General features: G+C 57.0%; 1 protein-coding gene and 2 long non-coding RNA genes across 3 annotated transcripts; 2 read left to right on the forward strand and 1 right to left on the reverse strand.

Moving 5' to 3' along the window:
* Nucleotides 1-9,399: 9,399 nt before the first annotated feature.
* Nucleotides 9,400-11,014, forward strand: LOC124092993 (uncharacterized). Its single transcript, XR_006851814.1, has 2 exons — nt 9,400-9,684; nt 9,795-11,014. It is a non-coding gene; the product is annotated as an uncharacterized LOC124092993 (long non-coding RNA).
* Nucleotides 10,281-18,954, reverse strand: LOC124092992 (uncharacterized). The gene is made up of 8 exons (XR_006851813.2): nt 17,836-18,954; nt 17,189-17,364; nt 16,223-16,392; nt 15,106-15,944; nt 14,929-15,019; nt 10,808-10,909; nt 10,529-10,672; nt 10,281-10,422 (listed from the first exon to the last, which is right to left on the reverse strand). It is a non-coding gene; the product is annotated as an uncharacterized LOC124092992 (long non-coding RNA).
* On the forward strand, nt 15,361-21,328 carry Aldh3b2 (aldehyde dehydrogenase 3 family member B2). Its single transcript, XM_058579444.1, has 10 exons — nt 15,361-15,493; nt 17,256-17,418; nt 17,841-17,951; nt 18,137-18,257; nt 18,404-18,489; nt 18,572-18,653; nt 18,951-19,337; nt 19,762-19,928; nt 20,470-20,569; nt 20,793-21,328. The coding sequence occupies exons 2-10, from the start codon at nt 17,257-17,259 to the stop codon at nt 20,975-20,977; spliced, it is 1,401 nt and encodes a 466-aa protein (XP_058435427.1). The 5' UTR covers nt 15,361-15,493; nt 17,256; the 3' UTR covers nt 20,978-21,328.
* Nucleotides 21,329-22,329: the final 1,001 nt, after the last annotated feature.

Below are 22,329 nucleotides of genomic sequence, written 5' to 3' on the forward strand. Positions count from 1 at the left end.
GAACAGGCACCACGTAACACAACAGGCGACCCATGTGCACACACAGGGCAGGCCACAGGGAGGGCGGCAGCAACATGCTGGCTCTTTTGGGCAGTGGTGACTGAGCCACCAAGGTCAGAATGCCTGCTCCCTGAGCAGCTCCAGGTCTCACAGTCAGTGATGACAGTGCCATTGGTGTCACCTCCCCTGTCTCCGTCATCCCTGCATAAAGTGGCTAGTGGAGGCCTTGATCCCTGGGTGGAAAGTCTGTGTTGAAGCCTCTGCCTCAGAGCACTATCGTTGCTCCAAAAGCAACTCTGATGTCTTGTCTGTTGGCATGATGTGATTTTAAAAGTATGATCCCTCAAACCTCCAGTCTAGGATTTCTACCATCTTTAAATTCTCCGTAGCAGGTGAGATAACCTGACAAGGGCCCCTCTACAGAACACATAAAAATGCTTGATGAGAAACAAGTTTCCTTTTATAGTTTTTTTTTTTTTTTACTTCCAGGGATTGAACTGCTGAGGCTGTCTTTGAACTCGAAATCCTCCTGTCTCAGCCTCCAGAGCCACTGGATAAGTTTCCTTTTAAATATAGAGTTGAGCATTCAAGAAAATAAGCCAGGGCTGGGGATGTGGCTCAGGCAGTAACGCACTCGTCTGGCATGCACAGGGCGCTGGGTTCGATCCTCAGCACCACATAAAAATAAAATAAAGATGTTGTGTCCACCGAAAACTGAAAAATAAAATATTAAAAAATTCTCTCTGTCTCTCTTTAAAAAAAAAAGAAAAGAAAAGAAGCCAAGTCTCCTAGGGCCAAAAATGAAGAGAGAGCTGCAAAGCAGGGTGCAGACAGAGAACTGAGGCAGCCCAGGGGCCTGGGTTGAGTTTCACGAGCCAAGTGGGGACACGGCTGAGGGTTGGGGGCTCTTACAATGCAACGCTAAAGCTGGGGCCAAGGAAGACAACACTATTAGAACAAAGGACAGAAAAAAATGTCCACCCAGAGAAGCAGAAAGGTGCAAAAAATCTTGAGCTTTAAGTCCAGAAGACGTTTCCCTTGAAATTTTTATATAAGTTTGGAATTCCTACAAAGAAGTTACACCATTCGTAAGGTCCAGGAACCCTGAAGTTGAGAGGCTAACGTTGACTAGCAGTCTTTGCCTATGATAGGCCCTGGGGTACCTGGCCAAACCAATAGGGAAGCTCTCTAGTTACATGCCCTGAGCCTGGCCATCATGGCTTCCCACACAAGTCCCTTCTGAAGCTGAGCTCACAATCCAAAACTACAGATCACACAAGGAAACGAGTCACTGTGAACTAGACAACAGACCCTGAAAGAGCAGGATTAGACACCCCCTCCAAACACAATAGGCTGTCAAATAGATGGATGGGGTCAGCAGCTCATTTTAAGAGGGATCCCAGTGACCTGACCCTGGATTCTTCACATCTTTGTGTAATCTCCATCCTTTCATTATGGGCCGGATCTAGTTAATGTTTGTTTTTCTTTTAAAATTAAATTTTTTTTTTAATTTTTATTTTTATCTTTTGTATTTTTTCCTATGTATTTTTCAGTGTATTTCTTGTAGCAAACTGGATTCTGAGCTGGCCTCTAAGCTTCTCGGTCCCTTGGGCACCCACCACACTAATGTCCTTGCTGTGAGTGTGGTCAGGGCTGCGGAACAGAAAGGGATATCATTTCAGTGTCTTGGAGCTAATCGAGAGGGAGATTACCTGTGTGTACCTGATAGGCCCTCACCTGCTGGTTGGAGGAAGGTGAGCAGCCTGCTGGTACCTTTAAGTAGACTCTAGGAGCTGAGAGTGGCCCCTGCTCACGGCCAGCAAAAATATGGGGGCCTAGGAGCTCCAGCCACAGGGGACTGAATTCTGCCAACAATCAGAGGGAACATGGAAAAGGACCCTGAGCCCCGGATGAGAACACAGCCCGGCCCACACCTTGACTGTGACCTTATGAGTCCCCCTGAGCCGAGAGCCCGGCTACACTGTGCTCGATTCCTGACCCACATCAACTGGGTAATAATACATGGGTGTTGTTTCTAGATTCTGAATTTAGTAACCTTTACACAGCAACAGAAAACTAATGCAATGGCCAAAGTAGTGAGATGTCACTTGAGAGAGAGACAAAGGACTGATCTCGTCATTTGCACTTTCTGTTGCTTTCCACTCATTTGTTCTGAAGAAGCCAGCTGCTGCACTGTCAGCAGCCCCACGGAGAGGCCCGTATGGCAAGGAGCTGAGGGTGGTCTCGGGAACAGCCTGCAAGGAACTGAGGCCCTGTGCCTTCCACCCAGCGGCCAGGGGAGTAACTTGGAAGCAGATTCTTCCAGCAAGGCCCTAAGCTGCACCTGTATCGCGAGGCGGCCAGCGCCTCTCCAGGGTAATTCTTCCTGCACAGGAGGGGATAAGCCACCTGAGAAAATTAAAGCCTGAAGTAATTAGTGAAGAAACAAGGGACAAAGTCAGAATTAGTTTTAAGGGGGCGCCTGATAGACAGGAGCTGGAACAGAACAGTTAGAAAATGGCTCCGATTCTTTACTTAAGGGATAGCATCAAAGGCAGGGATGAGGCTTCAGAGGTGGAGTCTTCTTTCAAGGTGTCTTGCAGTCAACAAGGTTGACTGGCATTTTGGGAAGCCACACCCATCTCTGGGAATCTCTGTGGCTAGGTGGCTGCAGCAGGTCACCCCATTTCCGTGGTTGCACAACTCTGTGAGGATGCAGATGGTCCAGACTTAAGGTGGGGTTACATCCTGGTAAATCCATTGTAAGTTGAAAATGCACCAAATACACCTAAATTATGGAATATGGTGACTTAGCACCCAGGGCACTGTGGAGCATCAGCGGCTCACCCCCATCGCGGGGGACTGGGAGCAGTGCTTGCCGCCACTCCCCGGCATGACAAAGACCATGGCACTGTGTATTCCTAACCTGGGAAAAGAGCGAAAGTCAAAGTCTGAAGTGTTGTTTCTGCTGATCATATCACTTTGGTACTGTTGCAGGATTCTTGCACAGAGACACAGAGACATGGGACACCAGGGCATTCAGCAGGAAGCAGTGTTTATTTGTGTCGTCAAAGGCTCAGGGGATTCCTATCCAAAGGCTGAGCATTTAGTGCAGGGAGCCATAGCCTTATATACTTTTTTAGTTTCCTTTTACACACTATTTCTTACATACTCCTTCTCCCATTGTTGTGGGGACAAACGAGGCAAGGCACCCAAGACAACAGGAAACAGTTTTATTTGGCTGCAGCCAGATTCAGGGGGCACAGCTTTTGCTGTAATCAATCAATCCCCTGAACCCCGAGTTCAGGGAGTTTCAGAATTTTATATCCAGCATGTAAGGGGAGGGGCTCAGAAGTTCACAGTCTGCAGAAGTTCACATAAAAGCAGCTTTTTCTTTCACTGTTCTGGGCAAGTTAACTCTTCAAGGACAACACCTGAGAAGGGGGGAGCTTCTTCTCCCCTCTCTTTCCTCCCCTGCCAGCTGTTACTATGGAGCCCATCTGTAACTTATCTTAAGAATGTAGACATCTCTGTGAAGCCCAGCTCAAGGCCAGAGGCCTTGTTTGCACATTTCTACAAAGTACTATACTGGATACGTTTGTGAAAAACTAGTAAGGGGGTGTCCAGCACCTGGAGTGCCAGTAGCCATGTAAACAGGGCGACACGAAAATAGGAAGTTTATCACATTGGACTCTGCTGCAGAGACTCTTTTGCTGACAGTCCTAAAGTCAGCTATGGTGAAGAGGGCTTTTCTGTGGAGAAAGGGGGTGCCACTTCACCATTTGTGGTAATATCTGGTTAGACGTTCTATCTCTAGATCACAGAGGAGCGACAATGTTACAACTGAGTTGGGAGGGCTCACCTTGGTACTAATGGTGTCCTGCTATCTTTTTCTGTGCTCTGAGAAAATCTCTGCCTACCATCCTACATTCATAAAGTCAAAAAGTCCTAAGCTGAGCAAGTTGGGATCATCTGTGCTAAAGCCACTGAAATACATATCATGTAGTAAGATTTATGTTTTCTTTTCTATCAAAGTTAACCCTGTAATGTAACACAGGCGTGTTGACTGTAACTTAAGTTTCATAGGGTCAGAATGGAGCCATCCTAAGTTTGGGAATCATGTGGGCAGAATGGTGCCACTTTAAAATTCCCTAACAGGTGTCCAATCACAACTGTAGCCCTTTTCCTTACCCACCCCAATTCTAAATTAACTAATCACATAGATTGTAACCCTCAACTCTTCCTATCAGAAGTGAGGTGCAATGCCTCCTTAGGGATAAATATTGGCAGGCCACCTGCCCAGGTGTGCTAGATCCAGATGCTCTTTGAGGCACACCTTTTTGTGGAGGGACAGTATGCCTTGCTGACCCACTTCTGAGTGATGTAGGACAGATGAGGCTGGACACCCAGGAATTCCCAGGAAGCAGGCTTATTTAAGCTGCTGCGGTCCAGAGGGGCTAATGCCAAAAAAATCTCTGGACCCCAGGTCTGGAAATTCTTTTCCATTTATACTCAGTGGGGGTTAATATAACAGTGGGTGGTTATAGACAGTTATTCTTTGTCCCATATTTGATTTCTTGGCGCTCAGCTGGGGCTCCATACATGCCTGGGGGTGCTGGGGACCCCCTTCTTGGAGGAGACACCAGCTGCCTTGCTGGGTGGGGGAGAAAGCTGAGACTCCGAGGCCAACAGCAGACCCTAAATCGAAGGTGAGTCAGCACCGCGAGGAAGGGCTCTGGCAAGCACCTTAGTCCAGGGAATAACCCGAGCTGGGGAGGAGCGCTGTCCTGGTGGCCCCCAGAATGGGAGGCGAGTGCGCATGCGTGTGCTCCAAGTCCTGGCTGCGGAGGAGTCGGTGGGCAAAGCCCGGGGGAGCAGGCCAGAGTCAGGGGGCGGCTGGGGAGGGGCAGGAGTCCTCCCTAACCGAGGGCGGCTACACCTCCGGAGGCTCAGGAACACAAGATCATACCCAGGGGACAGGATGGAAAATAAAAGCTACTCCAGGGAAAGAGGGTGCCGGGCAGGGGAAAGGACACCAGAGTTCCCCCGGTAGCCCTCTAGGCCGCAGGTTAAAGTATTGGAAAGGTACCCTAGGACAGAAGAGAAGGAGAAAGCAAAGATGATAAAATACTGTTGTTTTATTTGGACTCAGCCGCCAAACTAAAGCCATCCGTATGCTGACCAAAGTTTGAGACAGATGAAGATCGGGTCTGTCAATTATTGATAGAATAAATGACAAAGGCCCTCTTAGTCAAGAAGAGGTAGTTTATGCTGTCTTGGAGAGAAAGAGGCCCAAAGTCCTTGTTCTTCTTAAGATGACTAAAGATGGTGAGACCCAGAAGGACGAATCAAACACATGGGATCCCTTAACTCCCCCGCTCTACCTTCCTGTGGACTCAAACCCTGCTGCAACCGAATCCATCTCCTGCCCCCGGAGTGTGTCAAAAGAGGATGCAAAGGAAACGGAGCAGCTGCAGGCTTCTGCCCCTGGGCCAGTGCCAGACCCTTCCCTGCCTAGATTAAAAAGAATTAGAACAATGCAAATGGGGTGTTCAAGGTTTCCTTCCCCAGGGAGGAAAAGGCCAGTTCCCTTTCCTCCCCCTCCGCCCTTTATCCTCTGGGATTAGGCAAAACTGGGTTCCAGAGAAACTCAAAACTTTAATAAACCTGAAGCCCTTGATTAGAGGACCCACATGGGCAGCAGACCACTTAGACCAATTCCCAGTTCTCTGGGGAAAAGATGGCTCGCTCTTCCTCAGGGTCATGTGACCCCCCATATTCATATAAATTCCATCGGGATATCTCAAGGGATTCCTAATCAGCTCAAAGCCAAAAATCAGATAACAGCACATTTTAAATCAGTTCTTTTTTGGTGATCTATGATAAACAAAAACAGACTGGATTAATTACATTGATGATAATCAACAGGGGGTTGATATTTGAGAGGCTCTCAAGGGAATTACAAAAAAAAATAGATGTTACTTTTTTTTTAATAGACGTTACTAAATAATAACATCTAGGGCTAGGGCTGGGGCTCAGCGGCAGACCACTTACCTAGCATCTGTGAGGCCCTGGGTTTGACCCTCAGCACCACATAAATAATAAACAAATAAGACACTGGGTCCATCTATGACTTCAAAAAAAATTTTTTAAAGAATAATATGGAAAGAACCAATCACATCTATTATTGCCCCATTAGTTGTTGTATTGGGAGCAATGGATCCAGTTCGATGGTATGTGATTCCGTGTGTGGGAGGGTCTCATTCAGTGACTGATGGAGACGGCTCTCAACAGACTCTGGTCTTATATCAAAATGATCCTTTAGTATTAGACACAGTTGAACATAAGTGTCAAAAGATGGTATCCAAACTTGAAGAAGATGATTTACATATGGATAATATAAGAGGGGGAAGTTGTAAGAATTGTCTTTTCTATCAAAGTTAAATCCGTAATGTTACACAGGTGTGTTCACCGTGACACACGTGACATGCGAGTTTCATGTTGGGCAGCGTGGAGCCATTTTTAAATCCCCTAACAGGTGTCCAGTCACACTGTAGCCCTTTTCTGTGCCCACTCAGATTTTATCTTTTATTTTATTTACTTAGTCATTTATTTTTATGTGGTGCTGGGGAATGAACCCAGGGCCTCACGTGATCGAGGCAAGTGCTCTACCACTGAGAAGGACAATTGTGCTTCGCCCACCCACTTCTGAGCATGAGTCTGATTTCTTATGGCACCTTGGAATTTCTAAGAATTCCAAATTCCCCTGGGATTTTAAGGTATGTGCATTGTATCTTTAAAAAGCTACTATTAAAAAGAATGGAACCGGGTACGGAGGCACACACCTGAAATACCAGCGGCTCGGGAGGCTGAAGCAGGAGGATCGCGAGTTCAAAGCCAGCCTCAGCAAAAATGAGGCGCTAAGCAACTCAGTGAGACCCTGTCTCTCTAAATAAAATACAAAATAGGGCTGGGGATGTGGCTCAGTGGTTGAGTGCCCCTGAGTTCAATCCCCGGTACTCCCTCTCCCCCCCCCCAAAAAAAAAAGAGTGGGGCCGGGGATGTGACTTGGTGGTAGAGCACTTGCCTGGCGTGCACAGGGTTCAATCCCCAGCACTGCAATACAGAGGAAGGAGGAAGAATGGGGTCTGGTACACGATTTAATGATAATTGGAAATTTGGGGATAATTGTTGGGCAATGAGGTGAGCAGAAATATCTTCAGGTGAAGTTTCTAGAAGGTCAGCAAGTAGGCTCTGGTTAGGGAAGGCAGGGCCACCGAGGCCCGTGACAAGCCCACTGTGATGAAAGGCTCCAGCTGATTTAGTATAAGCAGTTTTTTGCCCTAGAAACCCCTGAGCGCTCGGGGCCAACTTGAGTAGTCCAAGGGCTTGTGGAGGCAGGAGCGAGGGAGGCTCAGGCCCCGTCTAGGGAGGAGTGCCCTGGTGGCATCCGGAACGCTCCTGGTCCTTAACTGTGCAGCTCACCACGCTCACAGGCAGGCCACACCGGGAAGCTTCCCCTGGGGAAGATCCCCCGAGCCACTTGGCCGTGTAGACAGCTCGTCGCTTATGTCAAAAATCCAGAGGAGAATCTCCCATAAAGGAACTTTTGGGCTGGGGATGTGGCTCAAGCTGTAGCGCGCTTGCCTGGCATGCGTGCGGCCCCGGGCACACATACCAACAAAGATGTTGTGTCCGCCGAGAACTAAAAGAAATAAATATTAAAAAATTCTCTCTCTCTCTCTCTCTCTCTCTCTCTCTCTCTCTCTCTCTCTCTCTCCATCTCTCTCTCTAAAAAAAAAAAAAAGGAACTTTTATTTGGAACCAAGGATAGACTGTAATGCTGGGGCCAGGGTGGCCTCTGGTGTGTCCAGAGAACAAAGAAAAGCCCAGGGGCTTTATTAGGACAGAAATCTGTGCAAATGATCTTTGAGGACTGCTCTTTGGCACTCGCGGTGCCTGCAGGAGCGGTGAGCTCTGATTGGCTAGCGGTGGCCGTTCTGGTAGAACTAGGCTTGAGGTCATTGCTGAGAGGAAAAGAGAGTCTTAAGGAGGAGGCAGCTGCTTGGAGCTGGGCCTGTACAGGCCGTGTCCTGGAGAGGCCTCCCTCACCGCTCCCCTGTCCCCGGCGCCCCCACTCCTCTTTCTTGGAGTCAGGAATGACACCTTTTTTTTGTATAGGAAAAGGAGAATGAGCCGAAGGTGCTGGGTCCTGAGGTCCTTGTCCTACACACCAAAAAGGATGACCCTGAAATGTTGAGGTCCCCTGCAGAGGGGACTGTGGGGTGCCCAGTAGGTGAGGAACCTGTTCTTCCATATTCCAGGGCTGGATTCCAAGCCTCAGGCCTCACAGGAACCTGGAGGTGACCCCAGATGACTCCTGACAGCCGCCCGGGGAGACGAGGCCTCCTAGCGGCTCCCGAGGGGTCCCCTCCTCTGGGGACCATGATACAGCCATCAGCACTCCAAGGGGCCATGGTCCCGGTTATATGGACAAGGCCAGGTCTCCAGGGAGCCCCAGAGCTGCCCCTCCACAGAGCTCCACAGGCTCGTGCTGAAGGGACCCCACTTATTACTGAGAGACTGAGACATTCCACAAATAGGTTTTAGTAAAATTTGCAAATGGGACTCTGTTGGCTCAAAAGTCCAAATAGCTCCAACAGGTGTTTTTAGAGAGTTCTTTAATAAGCTCAGGGTATCTGAGGTGGAAAGCATGTCACCGATAAAAGGTCACCTGATTCCAGGGGACAGGTGCCTACATGGAGAGCCTTTCCGAAAGGTTCTGGGGGCTGGTGAGCCCACTCAAGGGTGACTGCACATTTTGGACACAGACTGTGGAAAGAGGCACTGGACAGAACATTCTGGACACACCGACGGTGCAAAGTATCACCCAAAGGCCAGTCAGCTGTCGTTGCTCTCTTGGTCATGGTTGGAACTGTGGGGTTTTGTATGAGCCTCGATCATGGGAAAGGTCTCAATTCCGCACCACAGAGCGAAGCCGCGGATGACCAGAGAGCGACGGGAGGAGAAAGTTCATTATTAACAAGTCAGCTTGGAAAAGGGTCAAGATCTCAGTGAGCATCTTGCTGTTAGCCCTAAGCAAGATTCTTTATGTGGTTTCTGTTGGGGACAGGTTTTGGATGGGTGGACGCCAGCGTTGCTTATTAATCTTGCTTTTATGAGAATCAGTGAGCGTCTTGACCCATGGATCTAAAAGAAAACAAATGATTTGAAAAAAATCCTGCTGATGGGGCCTGGGGGTTGCTGAGGCTGGTTCCTGCCGCGTGCCCTCTGTTCTGTCCAGGTGGCCTTCCCTGCAGTCTGGGACTAGGGGGGCAGAGGTCTTCCTAGCTAAGCCTGGGCTGCGGTGTAGTCAGGCCAGAGGGCAGGAAACAAAGTCGAAGTGGCAGAAAGTTTGACCTGTGCTGGGAGATTTTTCTCTAACCCGTTGGGTGGACTCGTCACCACGGCTTCCTGGCGACCTGCACGCGGATCCCACTCGTTTTTATTTTTGTCTTGATACGGACCAAAGTCCACTGTGGTCGGCAGGAGGAATTCCTCAGACTAGTGACCCTTGACTCTGGAAAGGTGTCTCTCCTGGTAACTTGGGTGGTCAGAACTGGGCAGGTTCTGTGGACCTCAGAGCCCCATTTGATGAGCTGGACAGTGGGGGCAGACAGCACGGTAGGCGAGCAGCTGCGCCTGGAACAGACGTCACAGAGGGAGGCAGGGGTGCCCGTCCCCTTTGTGACCCAAGCTCACAACAAGCTGACCGCTCTTTTCTTTTGAGATAGGTCTGGCCGTGTGGCCCTTGGAATTCAAAATTTCCAGAGAGAAAAGATGCTAAAATTAAAAAATGACTTCTGAGCATCGAGCTGTGATCTAGAGATGAGGGTGACATGGTGGCTGAGACCTCAGGAAGAGGAAAGGATGAGTGATTCTCTCGCAGGTCCAGGTACTGAGGCCTGGGTGTGCCTCCCAGATGACCCAGTGACCGCGGCCCCTCCAGGATCCCCGGGGCAGGCCCTCAGCCTCCCCGCAAGCGGCCAGATGGGAAAAAGCTCAACCCGGAGAGATCATGGGTGGAACTTTCCTGGGATGAAGTGAGCCTCAGGGAGACCCACAGGCTCCTGAGAAAAGCTGCCAGGCAGCCTTCAGGGACATGCAGAAAAGGGGGCAGTGGGTCCCCCACGTCCTACTGACCAGACGCAGATGGCCTTCCATGAAAAAGGACGGACAGCTCAGAGGACAGGATGGAGACCCAGAGAGCAAAGCCCAGAGCCATGGAGAATCCTTCCCAGACCTTGGGGTCCAGGCAGGGCACTTTATTGTCTCCCGCTGGTCTCAGGTGGCCTGGGACCGGGGCCCCACCGTGCCCCCTGTTTCTCCTCTGAACAGCAATGCCCATCTCGATGCCCTGCCCTAAGGTAGAAAAGGCCACTGTCAGGACAGCAGTCAGGGCGTGGCCATCTGGGCTCTGGGGAGATGACCCCCTCCAAGTTCGCCCACGTGGGTGTGGGCAGCTCACCGTGTGGCGGAGGTTCCATCAGGGCACATGGGCAGGGGGGTGGGAGCCAGCGGGATCCCAGCCCTTTGCTCTTGGAGAGGTAAAATCCACGTGTGATCCATCACCTCCCAGTTGTAGCTCATGGGCACACAGGCATTCACCGCTCTAGATTTGAAACCTTTCCATCACCCCCAAGAACGCTCAGTCCTGCTAAGTGGTCACCCCCAACCCCTCTCCCCCAGCCCCTGGGCCAGCACCAGTTTCTCTCCGCCTGCGGATCAGCCCGTGCTAGCCCCTCACCTTCCAGAGGAATCCCAACATATGTGTGTGCCTCTTCGCTCTGCGTCCTGTTTTCAAGATCCCTCCACATGGCAGCGTGAGCCAGTCCTTCGCTCTTCATTACTTTTTAAGACATGAACCTTATTTTTTAGAGTTGTTTTAAGTTCACAGAAAAATTCCACTCCTTTTTTATGGCAGAATAATATTTCAGTCCATGGATACACTGAATTGTGTTTGTTTGTTTATCTGTTGGTGAACATATCGGTGGTCCCTATGTTTTGGCTGTTGTGAATAACACTGCTAGGAACATTTGTGTGCAAATATTTGTCTGACCACCCTTTTTCAATTTTGGGGGGTATCCACCTAGGAATAGAATTGCTGGGTCATATGGTAATTCTAGTTTAGCTCTTTCATTTGAACCCAGGGGCACCTAACCACTGAGCCATGGTCCCAGCCCTTCTTCATAATTTATTTAGAGACAGGGTCTTGCTAAGTTGCTTAGGGCCTCTGTCCTCTGTGATGCTTTGAAGGGTCCGGAATGACTTCTCAGCAACCTCATGAGACCCGAGTCCTCCTTTCTTCTCCCCCATTCTGTGGACGGAGAGACTGAGGCCCTGGGCCCCCTAGTCATGGCAGTTCCCCCAGCTGAGGAGGGGCCCTGACACCTGTCACCAACCCTATAGGGTGGCTTTTCCCAGGGAGCATCCAGGGAAGGCCACCTGGTCAGAAGAGTGAACGCAGTGGCAGCTTCTAAATCTGCCCAAACGTCACCATCAAGGGAGGCTGGTTACGATGTCCCTGCCGGGGTGGCTCTCGGGGTCCCCAGGTGGGGGGGTCAGGGTGGACCACGTGCTGCGCGCTGTCAGCCAGGGCCCAAGGCCGTTTTCTCTCCCCCACCCGCAGCCTCGCATCTGGCCCCCTCTCCCGGGCCTCCCCCTCCACGGCGGCCTCTGTGCGGCCCGTCCTGGGTCTGTGTGGAGGCAGCCCGGGAGGCCGGACTTCCCCAGGTTCATTCCCGCGTTTCTGGGGGCAAGTCCAAGGTGGAGGCTGGGCAGGGAGGCCTGGCAGGACTCTCCCAGCTGCAGTCGGGCACCTTGCTGTCCCCCCACGAGGGAGGTGGGGACCAGCAGGCTCCCTGGTGGCCCTCCCTCGTGACCTCGTCTAGCCCCATCTCCTCCACGGGGGCTCAGGGCTTCAGTATAGGACACGGGTCAGCACGGCCACCTGTCAGGTCTCACTGGAGGGTCACGGACAAGCCTGGGAGGCCTCGACCAAGCCGTCGGCTCCCTGCTCCACCTGCCACCGTCCCACTCTCCGCCCGAGGCGAACACACGACACCGAGGAAGGCCACCTCCCACGCCCCACAGCGCCAGCTGGCCAGTGGCCACGCATGCTACTCCAGCCCCCAGTGGTCACCCGCAATTGTCACCCACGGGTGCCCCTGAAACCCCCCCCCAGCCCCTCCCGCTCTGCCTCCCTCGGGTCCTTGGAAGACCCTCCAGGTCAGCGGTTCTCCACGGGGGTGATGCTGACCCCAGGGGACACTTGGCAATGTCTAGACATTTGGGGTTGTCACGGCGGGGGTGTGAATGGCCCAGGGAGTGTGCCCATGCCCTGCGATGTACGGGGACAGCCTGGGGCACCTGATGCCATTGCGGTCAGTCTGGTTCCCAGCCCAGCCATGTCCCCGGAGCCCACCTGGGAGGGTGACCAGGGCGCCCGGCGCCTGCCCACCAGACCTGCTGGCCCTGAATCTGTGTCCCCACAAGTCCCTAGACCTGGCCTCAGAAAGGGGCATTCCTCGTCCACCGGGGGCCTGCGGAGCCCGGCTCTCCCTCTCCACAGCCCGCCACCTGCCACTCAGAGAAACCCTTGACGTCCCTCCAGAAGGGCTCCCTGCGGGCGCCCCCCTGTCCAGGCCGACAGGCTCCCCGAGCTCTGCTCTGCTCTGGCCCGGGTACCCCTACAGGGGGTGCCCACCGCCCGCCACCACCAGTCCATCAAAGGTCCTCCAAACGGGGACTCTGACCGTGCCACCTCCTTGACCCCACCATGGCTTCCCCTTGCTCCAGGACAGGGATCCCAGCTCCACCCACCAGCAGGGTGTCCTGGACTGTGTCCCCCACCCCAGCCACAGCTACAGTCCTGCCTGCCGAGACCTTTTCCCCTGCGTCCATCTGCCTGGACCGGTCACTCTGGCTGGCACGTGTCTGCCTCACTGTGACCCTTGGGGTCCCAGCTCAGACGTCATCTCCTCAGCACACCATTGTCTGTACCGTTTGCCTTGGTCGGTGGCTTATTTGTACTGCCACCCTCTGGGCTGGGTGCTGGGAGGCAGACAAGTGCCACTTGGCAGGGGCTTAGCAAATATTTCTTGACATTGGATTACAATTTTTGAGGAATCATGATCCAATATTCCCCTGGGTGACAAAGCAAGCGGCTTTTGCTCCCTGTGGTAAGGTGGCAATGGCTTCTGAAGACACCTCCTGATTCCTGGGGCCTGTGAATGTGACCTTGTTTAGAAACAGGTCTTTACAGTTGGGCGCACACTTGGGATCCCAGGGACTCAGGAGGCTGGGGCAGGAGGATCGCAAGTTTGAGGCCAGCCTCAGCAATGTAGCAGCACCCTACACAACTTAGCAAGACCCTATTTCAAAATGAAAAAATAAATAAAGGAAGGAAGGAAGGAAGGAAGGAAGGAAGGAAGGTCCTGTGCAGGTCATCCGGGATTTTCTGGGGGCCTCTAGACCCAACCCTAACTCCTCCTGATCGGAGGAGGCAGGAGAATGGGTGGACCCCGAGCAGAGTAAGCAGGCAGAGGTGGGGTGCTGTGGCCACAAGCACAGGACCACCACAGCCACCGGAAGTTGGAAGAGGCAGGAAGCCCCCTCCCCTGGAGCCAAAGCCCCCCCAACCACACACACCTGGACTTTGGTCTCTGTCTTCTGTCTTCCAGAGGATTGTTTTTTGGGCAGGGTAGGTGGGTACTGGGGATTGAACTCAGGGGCACTCGACCACTGAGCCCCATCCCCAGCCCTATTTTGTATTTTATTTAGAGACAGGGTCTCACTGAGTTGCCTAGCACCTCGCCATTGCTGAGGCTGGCTTTGAACTCGCGATCCTCCTGCCTCAGCCTCCCGAGCAGCTGGAATGACAGGCGTGGCCACTGCTTCCAGCTTCCTCACCTCGCCCAGCCAGGACAGGAGACATTTCCCCTGTCTTCAACTTCCCCCATTTGCAATGATTCTTTCCAGCAGCAGCCAAGGGAACCAATGCGAGACGGGTGATGAGTTTCTGAGGACGACTTGACTTTAATGCCCTAGATCCTGGGAGGCGGGAGACGGCTTGGGGAGAGCATATTTTAAGACACTTAAAGGCTGTGTGGGTTCTTGCTTTCACTTTTTAACTGATGAATTTGGAACCAGGGGCTCCAGCACTGAGCTTCACCCTGGCCCTTTTTACTTTTTGAGACGATTTCACTAGGTTGCCGAGGCTGGTCTCAAACTTTCAATCCTCCTGCCTCAGCCTCCTGAGTGGCTGGGATGACAGGGCTGGGCCACCAGGCCCGGTCAATTTATTTTTCTTTAACACATGGCTCTAGGGGCTGGGGCTGGGGCTCAGCGGTAGCGCACTTGCCTGGCACGTGTGAGGCGCTGGGTTCGATTCTCAGCACCACATAGAAATAAAGGTCCCTTGACAGCCGAAAGAAAAATGGCTTCACTTGGATAGAATTCACATGGCACGCCACCAGGGCCTGGGGGCAGGAGGCCCCCCACCTGCTGCTCTTCGAGGGGCCCTGGCAGCCCTGACACTATCCCGTGCCTCTGTCCCAGACGCCAGTTTCCTTCCTGCGATCTTACTGGCTGCTAAATAAGGATTCCAGGCCCGGGACTTGCAGTAGCCTGTGGCTCCCCCGGGGCCGGCTCCAGTCCTACCCAAGGTTTGTCCCCGCGGCCTGCCAGGGCACACCAGCACACAGCCAGGAAGCTCTTTTTACTGCCCTGAGTGGGTGGGGGTGTTCTTGGTGCCAGCTTGGGAGGAGTCTGAGCAGCCTCCTGCTCCCCCAGATCTAGAACGTGTGCGAACGACACTAGCAGCCAGCTCTGAGCAGCACTGGCTCTGTATCAGGAGCTGTGACCCACCTCCTGTCCTCTGCCCAGGATTCTCTCAAGAACCATGACACTTGTGCGTGACTCTTACTTCAGAGAGGCTCAGAGAGGCTGAGTCACCTGCCTGGGGACACAGTAAACAGGAGAATAGTCAAACCAAGTGTGCTTCACCCTGGAGCTGCTCCCTGCTGTGGAGGCCCCTCCACCTACCTCCAGTTGGTCACAGGGGAGCAGAAAAGAAGGAGCCACTGTTGCTCCTGCAGACCTGGACCCGCTGCGTGGGGGTGGAGGTGGCTGGCAGCTCATCTCGCCTCGGGGGGCTTCTCCTTATCGGGCGGGGCCCTGCCAGCCCTCCCTGCAGACACAGCAGCCTCACAGCCGGCCCAACCTGTTCCCCAGCGGGCCGTGCCAGGGAGACTGGCAGTGGGAGCGAGGAGGGGTGGGAGCACCCAGTGCCAGGCCTGGGGGTGGGAGCAGCTGAGCCAGAGGCAGAGGCCGGGCAGGGGCAGAGGAGGGCCGGCGAGGAGAGCTGGGAGCGCAGTCGGGGCACTGGAGACACGCTGTCGACACAGGACCCCCGCTCAGAGCCCACGCTGGGGTACGAGGGCGCAGGGCAAAGCGGGTGGGGGCTGCTGCTGGGGAGAGGGCGCGGCCGGGTGCAGGTTGACAGCGCAGACGGGTGCTCAGGCCCTGTCCGGCCCTCACTGCCGGGACTTCCGGGCCTCGGTCAGCTCCGGGAAAGCCCTGGGACCCCAAGCCCTGGGACCCCAGGGCCGGGGAGAGACTCCTGTCCTTCCGGAGGGGCCTAGCCAGGAGAAGGTGGGGCCGGCAGGAGTGGCCAGCGCTGTGCTGTGTGGGCAGGCGGCCAGGGGGCTTCTCGGGTGGTGAGGCCAGAGCTGAGCCTTTGGCTTCAGATTTCACGGGCCACATTCCCTGTTCGTGGAGGGTTCTAGAAGGACTATGTTGTCACTGTAGCAAACCGGGGAGCTGCAGGAGGGCACTGAGACCACAGCACACAGGGGTGGTGGCGGGCGTGTGCATCAGGTCAGCTGTGGGAGGAGAGTCAGGTGGCCTCTTGGAGCCGAAGGCGCCGCATCCTCACGATGGGGTCAAGCTGTGAGGCTTAAATGAGACGCTGCTGCAAAGCCCTCGGCTCCAAGGCAGCTCTGCTCCCCTCCAGCCCCTCTCCCCGGTGTGCCCACCGCCCAGAGGTGCCAGCCCTGCTGACAGGTCCCATCAAGGTGTCGCCAGGCCCAGGGACATCTTGTTTTTCAAAGTCCACCCCCACAGGGCCTTGGCAGAATGCTGACCCCAGTCCTTCACCCACCTCTGAGAGGCCGCCCCTTCCTGGCCTCTGCGTAGAGCCAGCTGCGGCTCTGATGGGCTGTGGGAGGAGCCTGCGGCACCTGGTGCCTGGCCCCACAGTGTCACGGATGGCATCAGTACAGGGAGGTACAGGGAGCCGGGTAGGAAGCCGAGGTCACCAGAGCCTTGGACCTAGGCAGGGGGACCGCGAGGGCTGGTGAGGGTCAGGGGCCTAGAGCCCAGGCCTGGGAACCCTCCAGGTCAGCCGGGCCGCCCGTGGCTCTGAGCAAGCCCAACCCGCCCAGCCAGCTCCTGTGGGGGCTGTGGGCAGGGAATGGCCCGGCCCTGCTGGGGACAGGGGTCTAGGAGAGCTCCCCAGGCCTGGCGGAGGGAAGGCATGAAGGAAGGGGGGCCCCCAGCCCGAGACGGGAGCTGAGCCCACTCAGTGGATGAGTCTTCACTGAGCACCGCCTGTATGCCGTGGCCCTCAGGCCCTCATGGGCAGGGCAGAGCTGAGAGGAGGCCCCCAGTGCCAGGAGTGACCTCATGCTGCCCTCGGAGGGTCAGCAGGTCTGCGGCTGCGGGGGGGCGGGTCCCCGCGTCGGGCCTGGCTGCTCGGCTTCCTCTTGCTCCTCGGAGCAGCCTCCAGGCAGACCCTGACCCCCAGGACGTCCCCCCGCTGCGCTGACTAGGCTGCTGACCTGCCGAGGCCCCGGGAGGGTGGGTGTCCCTCCAGGGCACTCGGTGGGGATGCCCAACCTCTGCTCCGTCCTGCGGCCACGGGGATCTGAGGCAGGGATCCTGGGCATGGCCCCGGGACGTGCTGCTGAAGGTTGGGGACAGCTCACGTCCACACACAGACACAGACACACTCATCCCACGGAGACGCCCGGGGCCACCAAACAAGACCAGACACCCTGGGAACGCCTGGGCCACCGGGGTTCCAGCTCCCGCCTGCAGCCCCGGCCCCTGTGCGGAGGACTGTCACCTGTGAGGGGCAGCTGCAGGTCGCCCCTGGAGGTGGAGCACCCAGTTCTCGCTGCCTTGTCCAGCAGGATGGACCCCGTCGAGGACACGCTGCGGCGGCTGCGGGAGGCCTTCGGCTCGGGGCGGACTCGGCCGGCAGAGTTCCGGGCGGCGCAGCTCCAGGGCCTGGGCCGCTTCCTGCAGGACAACCGGCAGCTGCTGCTGGACGCGCTGGCCCAGGACCTGCACAAGGTGGCCGGGTGGGGGAGAGGGTGCCCTGCAGGGAGGGGTCAGGCAGCACAGCTGGGACAGAGGGACCAAGAGCCACCAGAGCCCAGCTCCTGACCGGGCCAGGACCTGTTCGAGGTGGCCGCGGGGGGTCCAGACCAGTCCTTCCCAGGCTGGGGTCATGTCCTCCACAGCATCGCTGTCCCCCCCGTTAGCATCTTTGCCCACCAAAGTGATTAGCTGTGTCCCCAAATTTATTCCAAATGGGGAACTGAGACACTAGGTGCTGTCACTCGCCTGAGGTGACAGGCCAAGGGGAGGCTGAGTGGCTCCAGAGCCGTCCCAGCCCGTGTGCAGCACCCACGGGGCCACTCAGTGCCCGTGGGGACCCGCTCCCGCCCACCCTGCTGGCCAGGGCTGACCACCGCCTCTCCCCCTCACCTCAGTCGGCCTTCGAGGCGGACATGTCGGAGTTCATCCTGTGCCAGAATGAGGTGCACCTGGCCCTCAGGAGCCTGCACACCTGGATGAAGGACGAGCCGGTAGCCACGAACTTGGTGAGCCCTGTGGGCTGACCGGGTGGCAGCAGGGCAGGGGATGGCTCTGGTCCAGGCTCCTTCCTGTCCCCGAGGCCAGGGCCAGTCTTCTCCAGGAGACGCTAATGCACAGGAGCGGAGGACCCAGGCTGCGGGAGGGGGTCTCGTGGTCCTTGGTGGCACTTTACTGTCCTCCCTGCACCCAGCTCACGAAGCTGCACTCAGCCTTCATCCGCAAGGAGCCCTTCGGCCTGGTGCTCATCATCGCGCCCTGGAACTACCCGCTGAACCTGACGCTGGTGCCCCTGGTGGGGGCCATCGCTGCAGGTGAGGACAGGCCCTGGTCCGCCCTCCCATCGGCCGCCCCTTCCCAAAGAGGGCCTCCAGAGTCGCGGGGCTGTGGTGGCCCCTGGGTGCAGGCCTGGCAGATGGGGGGACCCTGGCCCCGCCTACAGCCCCCTGTGCCTCTGCAGGGAACTGCGTGGTCCTGAAGCCATCGGAAATCAGCAAGGGCACCGAGAAGGTGCTGGCCGAGGTGCTGCCCCGGTACCTGGACCAGGTGAGGAGGACCTGCCCCACTAGTCCCCTCCTGTCCTACTGTCCCCTGGGCTTGCCCGCTGACCTCCTGTGCCACCTGGCAGAGCTGCTTTGCCGTGGTGCTGGGCGGGCCTGAGGACACCGGGCGGCTGCTGGAGCACAGATTTGACCACATCCTGTTCACAGGTGAGGGCCTGGCCAGGTCCGGCCAGGGGGCAGCCGGCAGAGAAAAGGGTGGGAAGGGGGGGAAAGAAGCCAGAGTCAGGCTGGACACAGGGTCCAGGGGCCACTCAGCCGGACAGGGCAGCTGGGTCCCCAGGGACTCCCGGAGATTGGATCCTGGGTGGCTGGGCTGGGGACAGATGGAGGCAGGAAGGCCAGGACCTGGGCTGTCTCAGTGGAAAGAGAGGCAACAAGGGTCAGGGGCCCCCAGTCTCTGGCCAAAGCCAGTTGAGGATGGGCAGCCCTGACGGTGTCCCCCAGGGAGCCCCCGTGTGGGCAAGATCGTCATGGCCGCCGCTGCCAAGCACCTGACACCCGTCACCCTGGAGCTGGGGGGCAAGAACCCGTGCTACGTGGACGACGACTGTGACCCCCAGACCGTGGCCAACCGCGTCACCTGGTTCCGGTACTTCAACGCCGGCCAGACCTGCGTGGCCCCGGATTACGTCCTGTGCAGCCCCGAGACCCGCGAGCGCCTGCTGCCTGCCCTGCAGAACGCCATCACCCGTTTCTATGGCGACGACCCCCAGAGCTCCCCCAACCTGGGCCGCATCATCAGCCAGAAGCATTTCAAGCGGCTCCAGGGACTGCTGGGCTGTGGCCGGGTGGCCATCGGTGGCCAGAGCGACGAGAGCGAGCTCTACATCGGTGAGTCCCCTCTCCCCTGCCGCAGCCCCCTGGGCCGAGGGCCTTCCTCGCTGCAGGGGCCTCGCCTGAAAGCCGGCCCCGCTCCCTGCTGGCCAGGCCTGGGTCCCCGGCCCGGTGCCTGGTTCCAGAACACGAAGGCCCCACGTCACCACGGCCCGGAGCCTGTCTCCTCACCCCAAACTCTGATCCACTGAGCCGGACCCCAGTTCCAGGGTCCGGAGGGTGGTGTAAGCTCCCGTCCTGCCGTCTGTCCTGCCATCTGCAGTTCCGAGAGGCCAGGACCCAGGTCCTCAGAGCCTGGAGAGCTGGGAGGTCAGGCCAGGGGGTCCCCGGCCTGCATCCTGGGCCCGGGCCCTGCTGAATCCCCTCCCCTGGGGTGTCCCTGCTGTGGCCCTGGGCTGACTGTCGCCGTGCCCGCCCGCAGCGCCCACTGTGCTGGTGGACGTGCAGGAGACGGAGCCCGTGATGCAGGAGGAGATCTTTGGGCCCATCCTGCCCCTGGTGACCGTGAGGAGCCTGGATGAAGCCATCGACTTTATCAACCGGCGGGAGAAGCCCCTGGCCCTGTACGCCTTCTCCAACAGCTCCCAGGTGCGGCCCGGCAGGAGTGGACGGCCCCCGTCCCCTTCCAAGGCCCTGGGGGGCAGATTAGGACAGCTGTCACCTCCAGGGTGACTATGTTCCAGGCTGCCTGGTGTCACTGCCACCTGGCAGAGGGAACCTGGGTGGGGTCACAACCTGCTGGATCCAGGCTGTCCAGCTGTCTCTCTGGCTGGGCAGCCTCCTCCTGGGGGAAGGGGTGCTCAGGGATCCCCCTTTCTCTGAACCATGTAAAGGCTCCCCACAGGGAGCACAGCCCCAGATGGGACGGGGGACAGTGCAAGTCCCCACAGTGAGAGCCGGGCTGGTTGCTGTGGGCGGATGCACTTTGCTACAATGTCCTAACGGTGCCGCCACGCCTCACAGCCACGGTCACGGTCCCAGTCACAGGCACGCGCCTCTCGCTGCTTTGGGGGCTTCCTCATTTCTGCACCCTTCTGGGATGCTCGGTGGAGGGTGGTGGTGGGAGGCCCGGAGACGTCCTCTGAGTGTGGGGCTCGAGCCTCTCCCTGAGCCGCGCCCTCCCCTGCAGGTGGTGAACCAGGTCCTGGAGGGGACCAGCAGCGGCAGCTTCGGTGGCAACGAAGGCTTCATCTACATGACTCTGCCATCCCTGCCCCTGGGTGGAGTGGGTGCGTTCCTGCCTCCTGCCCTCCTGTCCCCACCTGCTCAAGTCGCCCCATCACTGCTCACCCTGGGCCTCCAAGGCCTCGGTTTCCCCATCTGTCGAATGGTCCCTAAGGGTGGCCTGGCTCTCTGAGCTCCCTGCCAGCTGTGGGCCTCTGGCCAGGGTGGTGGCAGCCCCTGGGCTGGAGGGGACGCCCGGCCTCACTCCCACCTCCTCCGCCCCTGCAGGCCACAGCGGGATGGGCAGGTACCACGGGAAGTTCTCCTTTGACACCTTCTCGCACCACCGCGCCTGCCTGCTGTCCCCCTCGGGCCTGGAGAGGCTCAACAGGATCCGCTACCCGCCCTATGGCCATTGGAGCCAGAAGCTGATACGGTGGGCCCTGGACTCGCAGAGCTGCACCCTTCTCTGAGCCCTGCCCACCTCCAGCACCCACCCACCCTGCATTCTGCTGCCCACCCTGGGCTGCCGGCCGCTACCCACAGGCCAGGGGTCCCTGAAAGGCAGGTGACCAGTCCGAGGCGTGAGGACCCCACTGCTGGGGCTCTCTCTGAACAGACCTCTGGACAGCTGGCCAGTCGCTTTCTGTACCAAAGTCCCTCTGCACCCTCTGACTGGAGGGGTCTGGGGTCTCCCCGAGGCCGGGCAGACGCTGGAGCTGATGAGGGCTTCAGTGAGATCCATAAAGGTGGCTCTGACCCCCCTCCAGGGTCCAGAGTGTGAGTGTGCTGAACTGCCGTCCTGCCATCTGCTGTCCCCCGAGGCAGGATCCCAGAATCTAGGAACCCTCCCGGTTCAGTGCCCCGGGGCTGCTTCCTCCCGAGCAGCACCCCAGCCCTCAGGGGGCCACAGGGCCCAGCGTGAGGCCCCCAGTCCCTTCTGGGGGCTTTAGGACGAGTCCGTGGGAGCTGCCATCCTGGGAGCATGTGTGAACAGCCACACACACACACACACACACACGCATCTGGGTCTGGGATGTCACCCTCAGGAGTCATATGCCACCCAGGACTGAGCCCCGAGCCTCCCTTGGGCCGAGGTTTTCTAGAAAAGCTGGTGGGGAAGGACAACCAGGGTCCTTCTCTGATGCCCGTTTCCCAGGCCTGGACCCGCCCTGCGCACCACTGCCCCTGGCTAGAAGAGAGCCCCACCCCATGTCCCTAGCAGGAGCTGAAGCCCAGAGAGGGCATCAGCTCTCTCCAGATCACACAGCCTCTTGAGGTCTGGGGGGTCAGAACCAGGGGAAGGGCCCTCCCCTTCCTGGGCTCCCAGGTGTAGCTCAGCAGGCTGCCTCCACACACTCAACTGGGTGCCATTTCTGAGAGCTCTTGCATCAGATTCCAGCCCCCCCCACACACATTCTATAAATACCCACCGAAATGGGGAAGTTAGACCGCAGCTAAGGGAAGTGAAAATTCCTAGCCCTCCCTGCCCTTGCCCTTTGCAGAGCTGGGGACCCAGCATCTCCTGGTAGGGAGCACTTTGGTCTCCAGACAGAGAAGGGTTGGCTTCCAAACAGCCAGGTTCCCTGAGTAGCCCCTTTCTTCCTGTGAGATCCTACATGAGTCAGCAGGATCCCAGCAGCCTGGGTGGGCCTTTAGGATGAAGACCAAGACTTTGGACTCATAACAGGGCCCAGAGACCCCTGCCCAAAGCATTAGCAGGGCCTGGGAGGGAGGGAGGCAGGTTCGTCTGCTGGCTCCTTCCACCACTGCCTGTCACCTGCAGGGGTGGCTCGGCATAGTCATTCCACCTCCTAGAGCCTCC

The sequence above is a fragment of the Marmota monax genome, unplaced genomic scaffold, assembly GCF_021218885.2.
Source record: "Marmota monax isolate L192 unplaced genomic scaffold, Marmota_monax_Labrador192_F-V1.1 WCK01_AAM20220418_F8-fsc00038, whole genome shotgun sequence".
Taxonomy (NCBI): Eukaryota; Metazoa; Chordata; class Mammalia; order Rodentia; family Sciuridae; genus Marmota; species Marmota monax.

Coding starts and splice junctions, on each gene's coding strand:
- Aldh3b2 (XM_058579444.1), top strand. CDS start 17,257: ATGGACCCCGTCGAGGACACGCTGCGGCGGCTGCGGGAGGCCTTCGGC. Junction 18,654..18,950: donor TGACCACATCCTGTTCACAG/GTGAGGGCCTGG, acceptor GGTGTCCCCCAG/GGAGCCCCCGTGTGGGCAAG. Junction 19,929..20,469: donor CCTTCTCCAACAGCTCCCAG/GTGCGGCCCGGC, acceptor CCTCCCCTGCAG/GTGGTGAACCAGGTCCTGGA.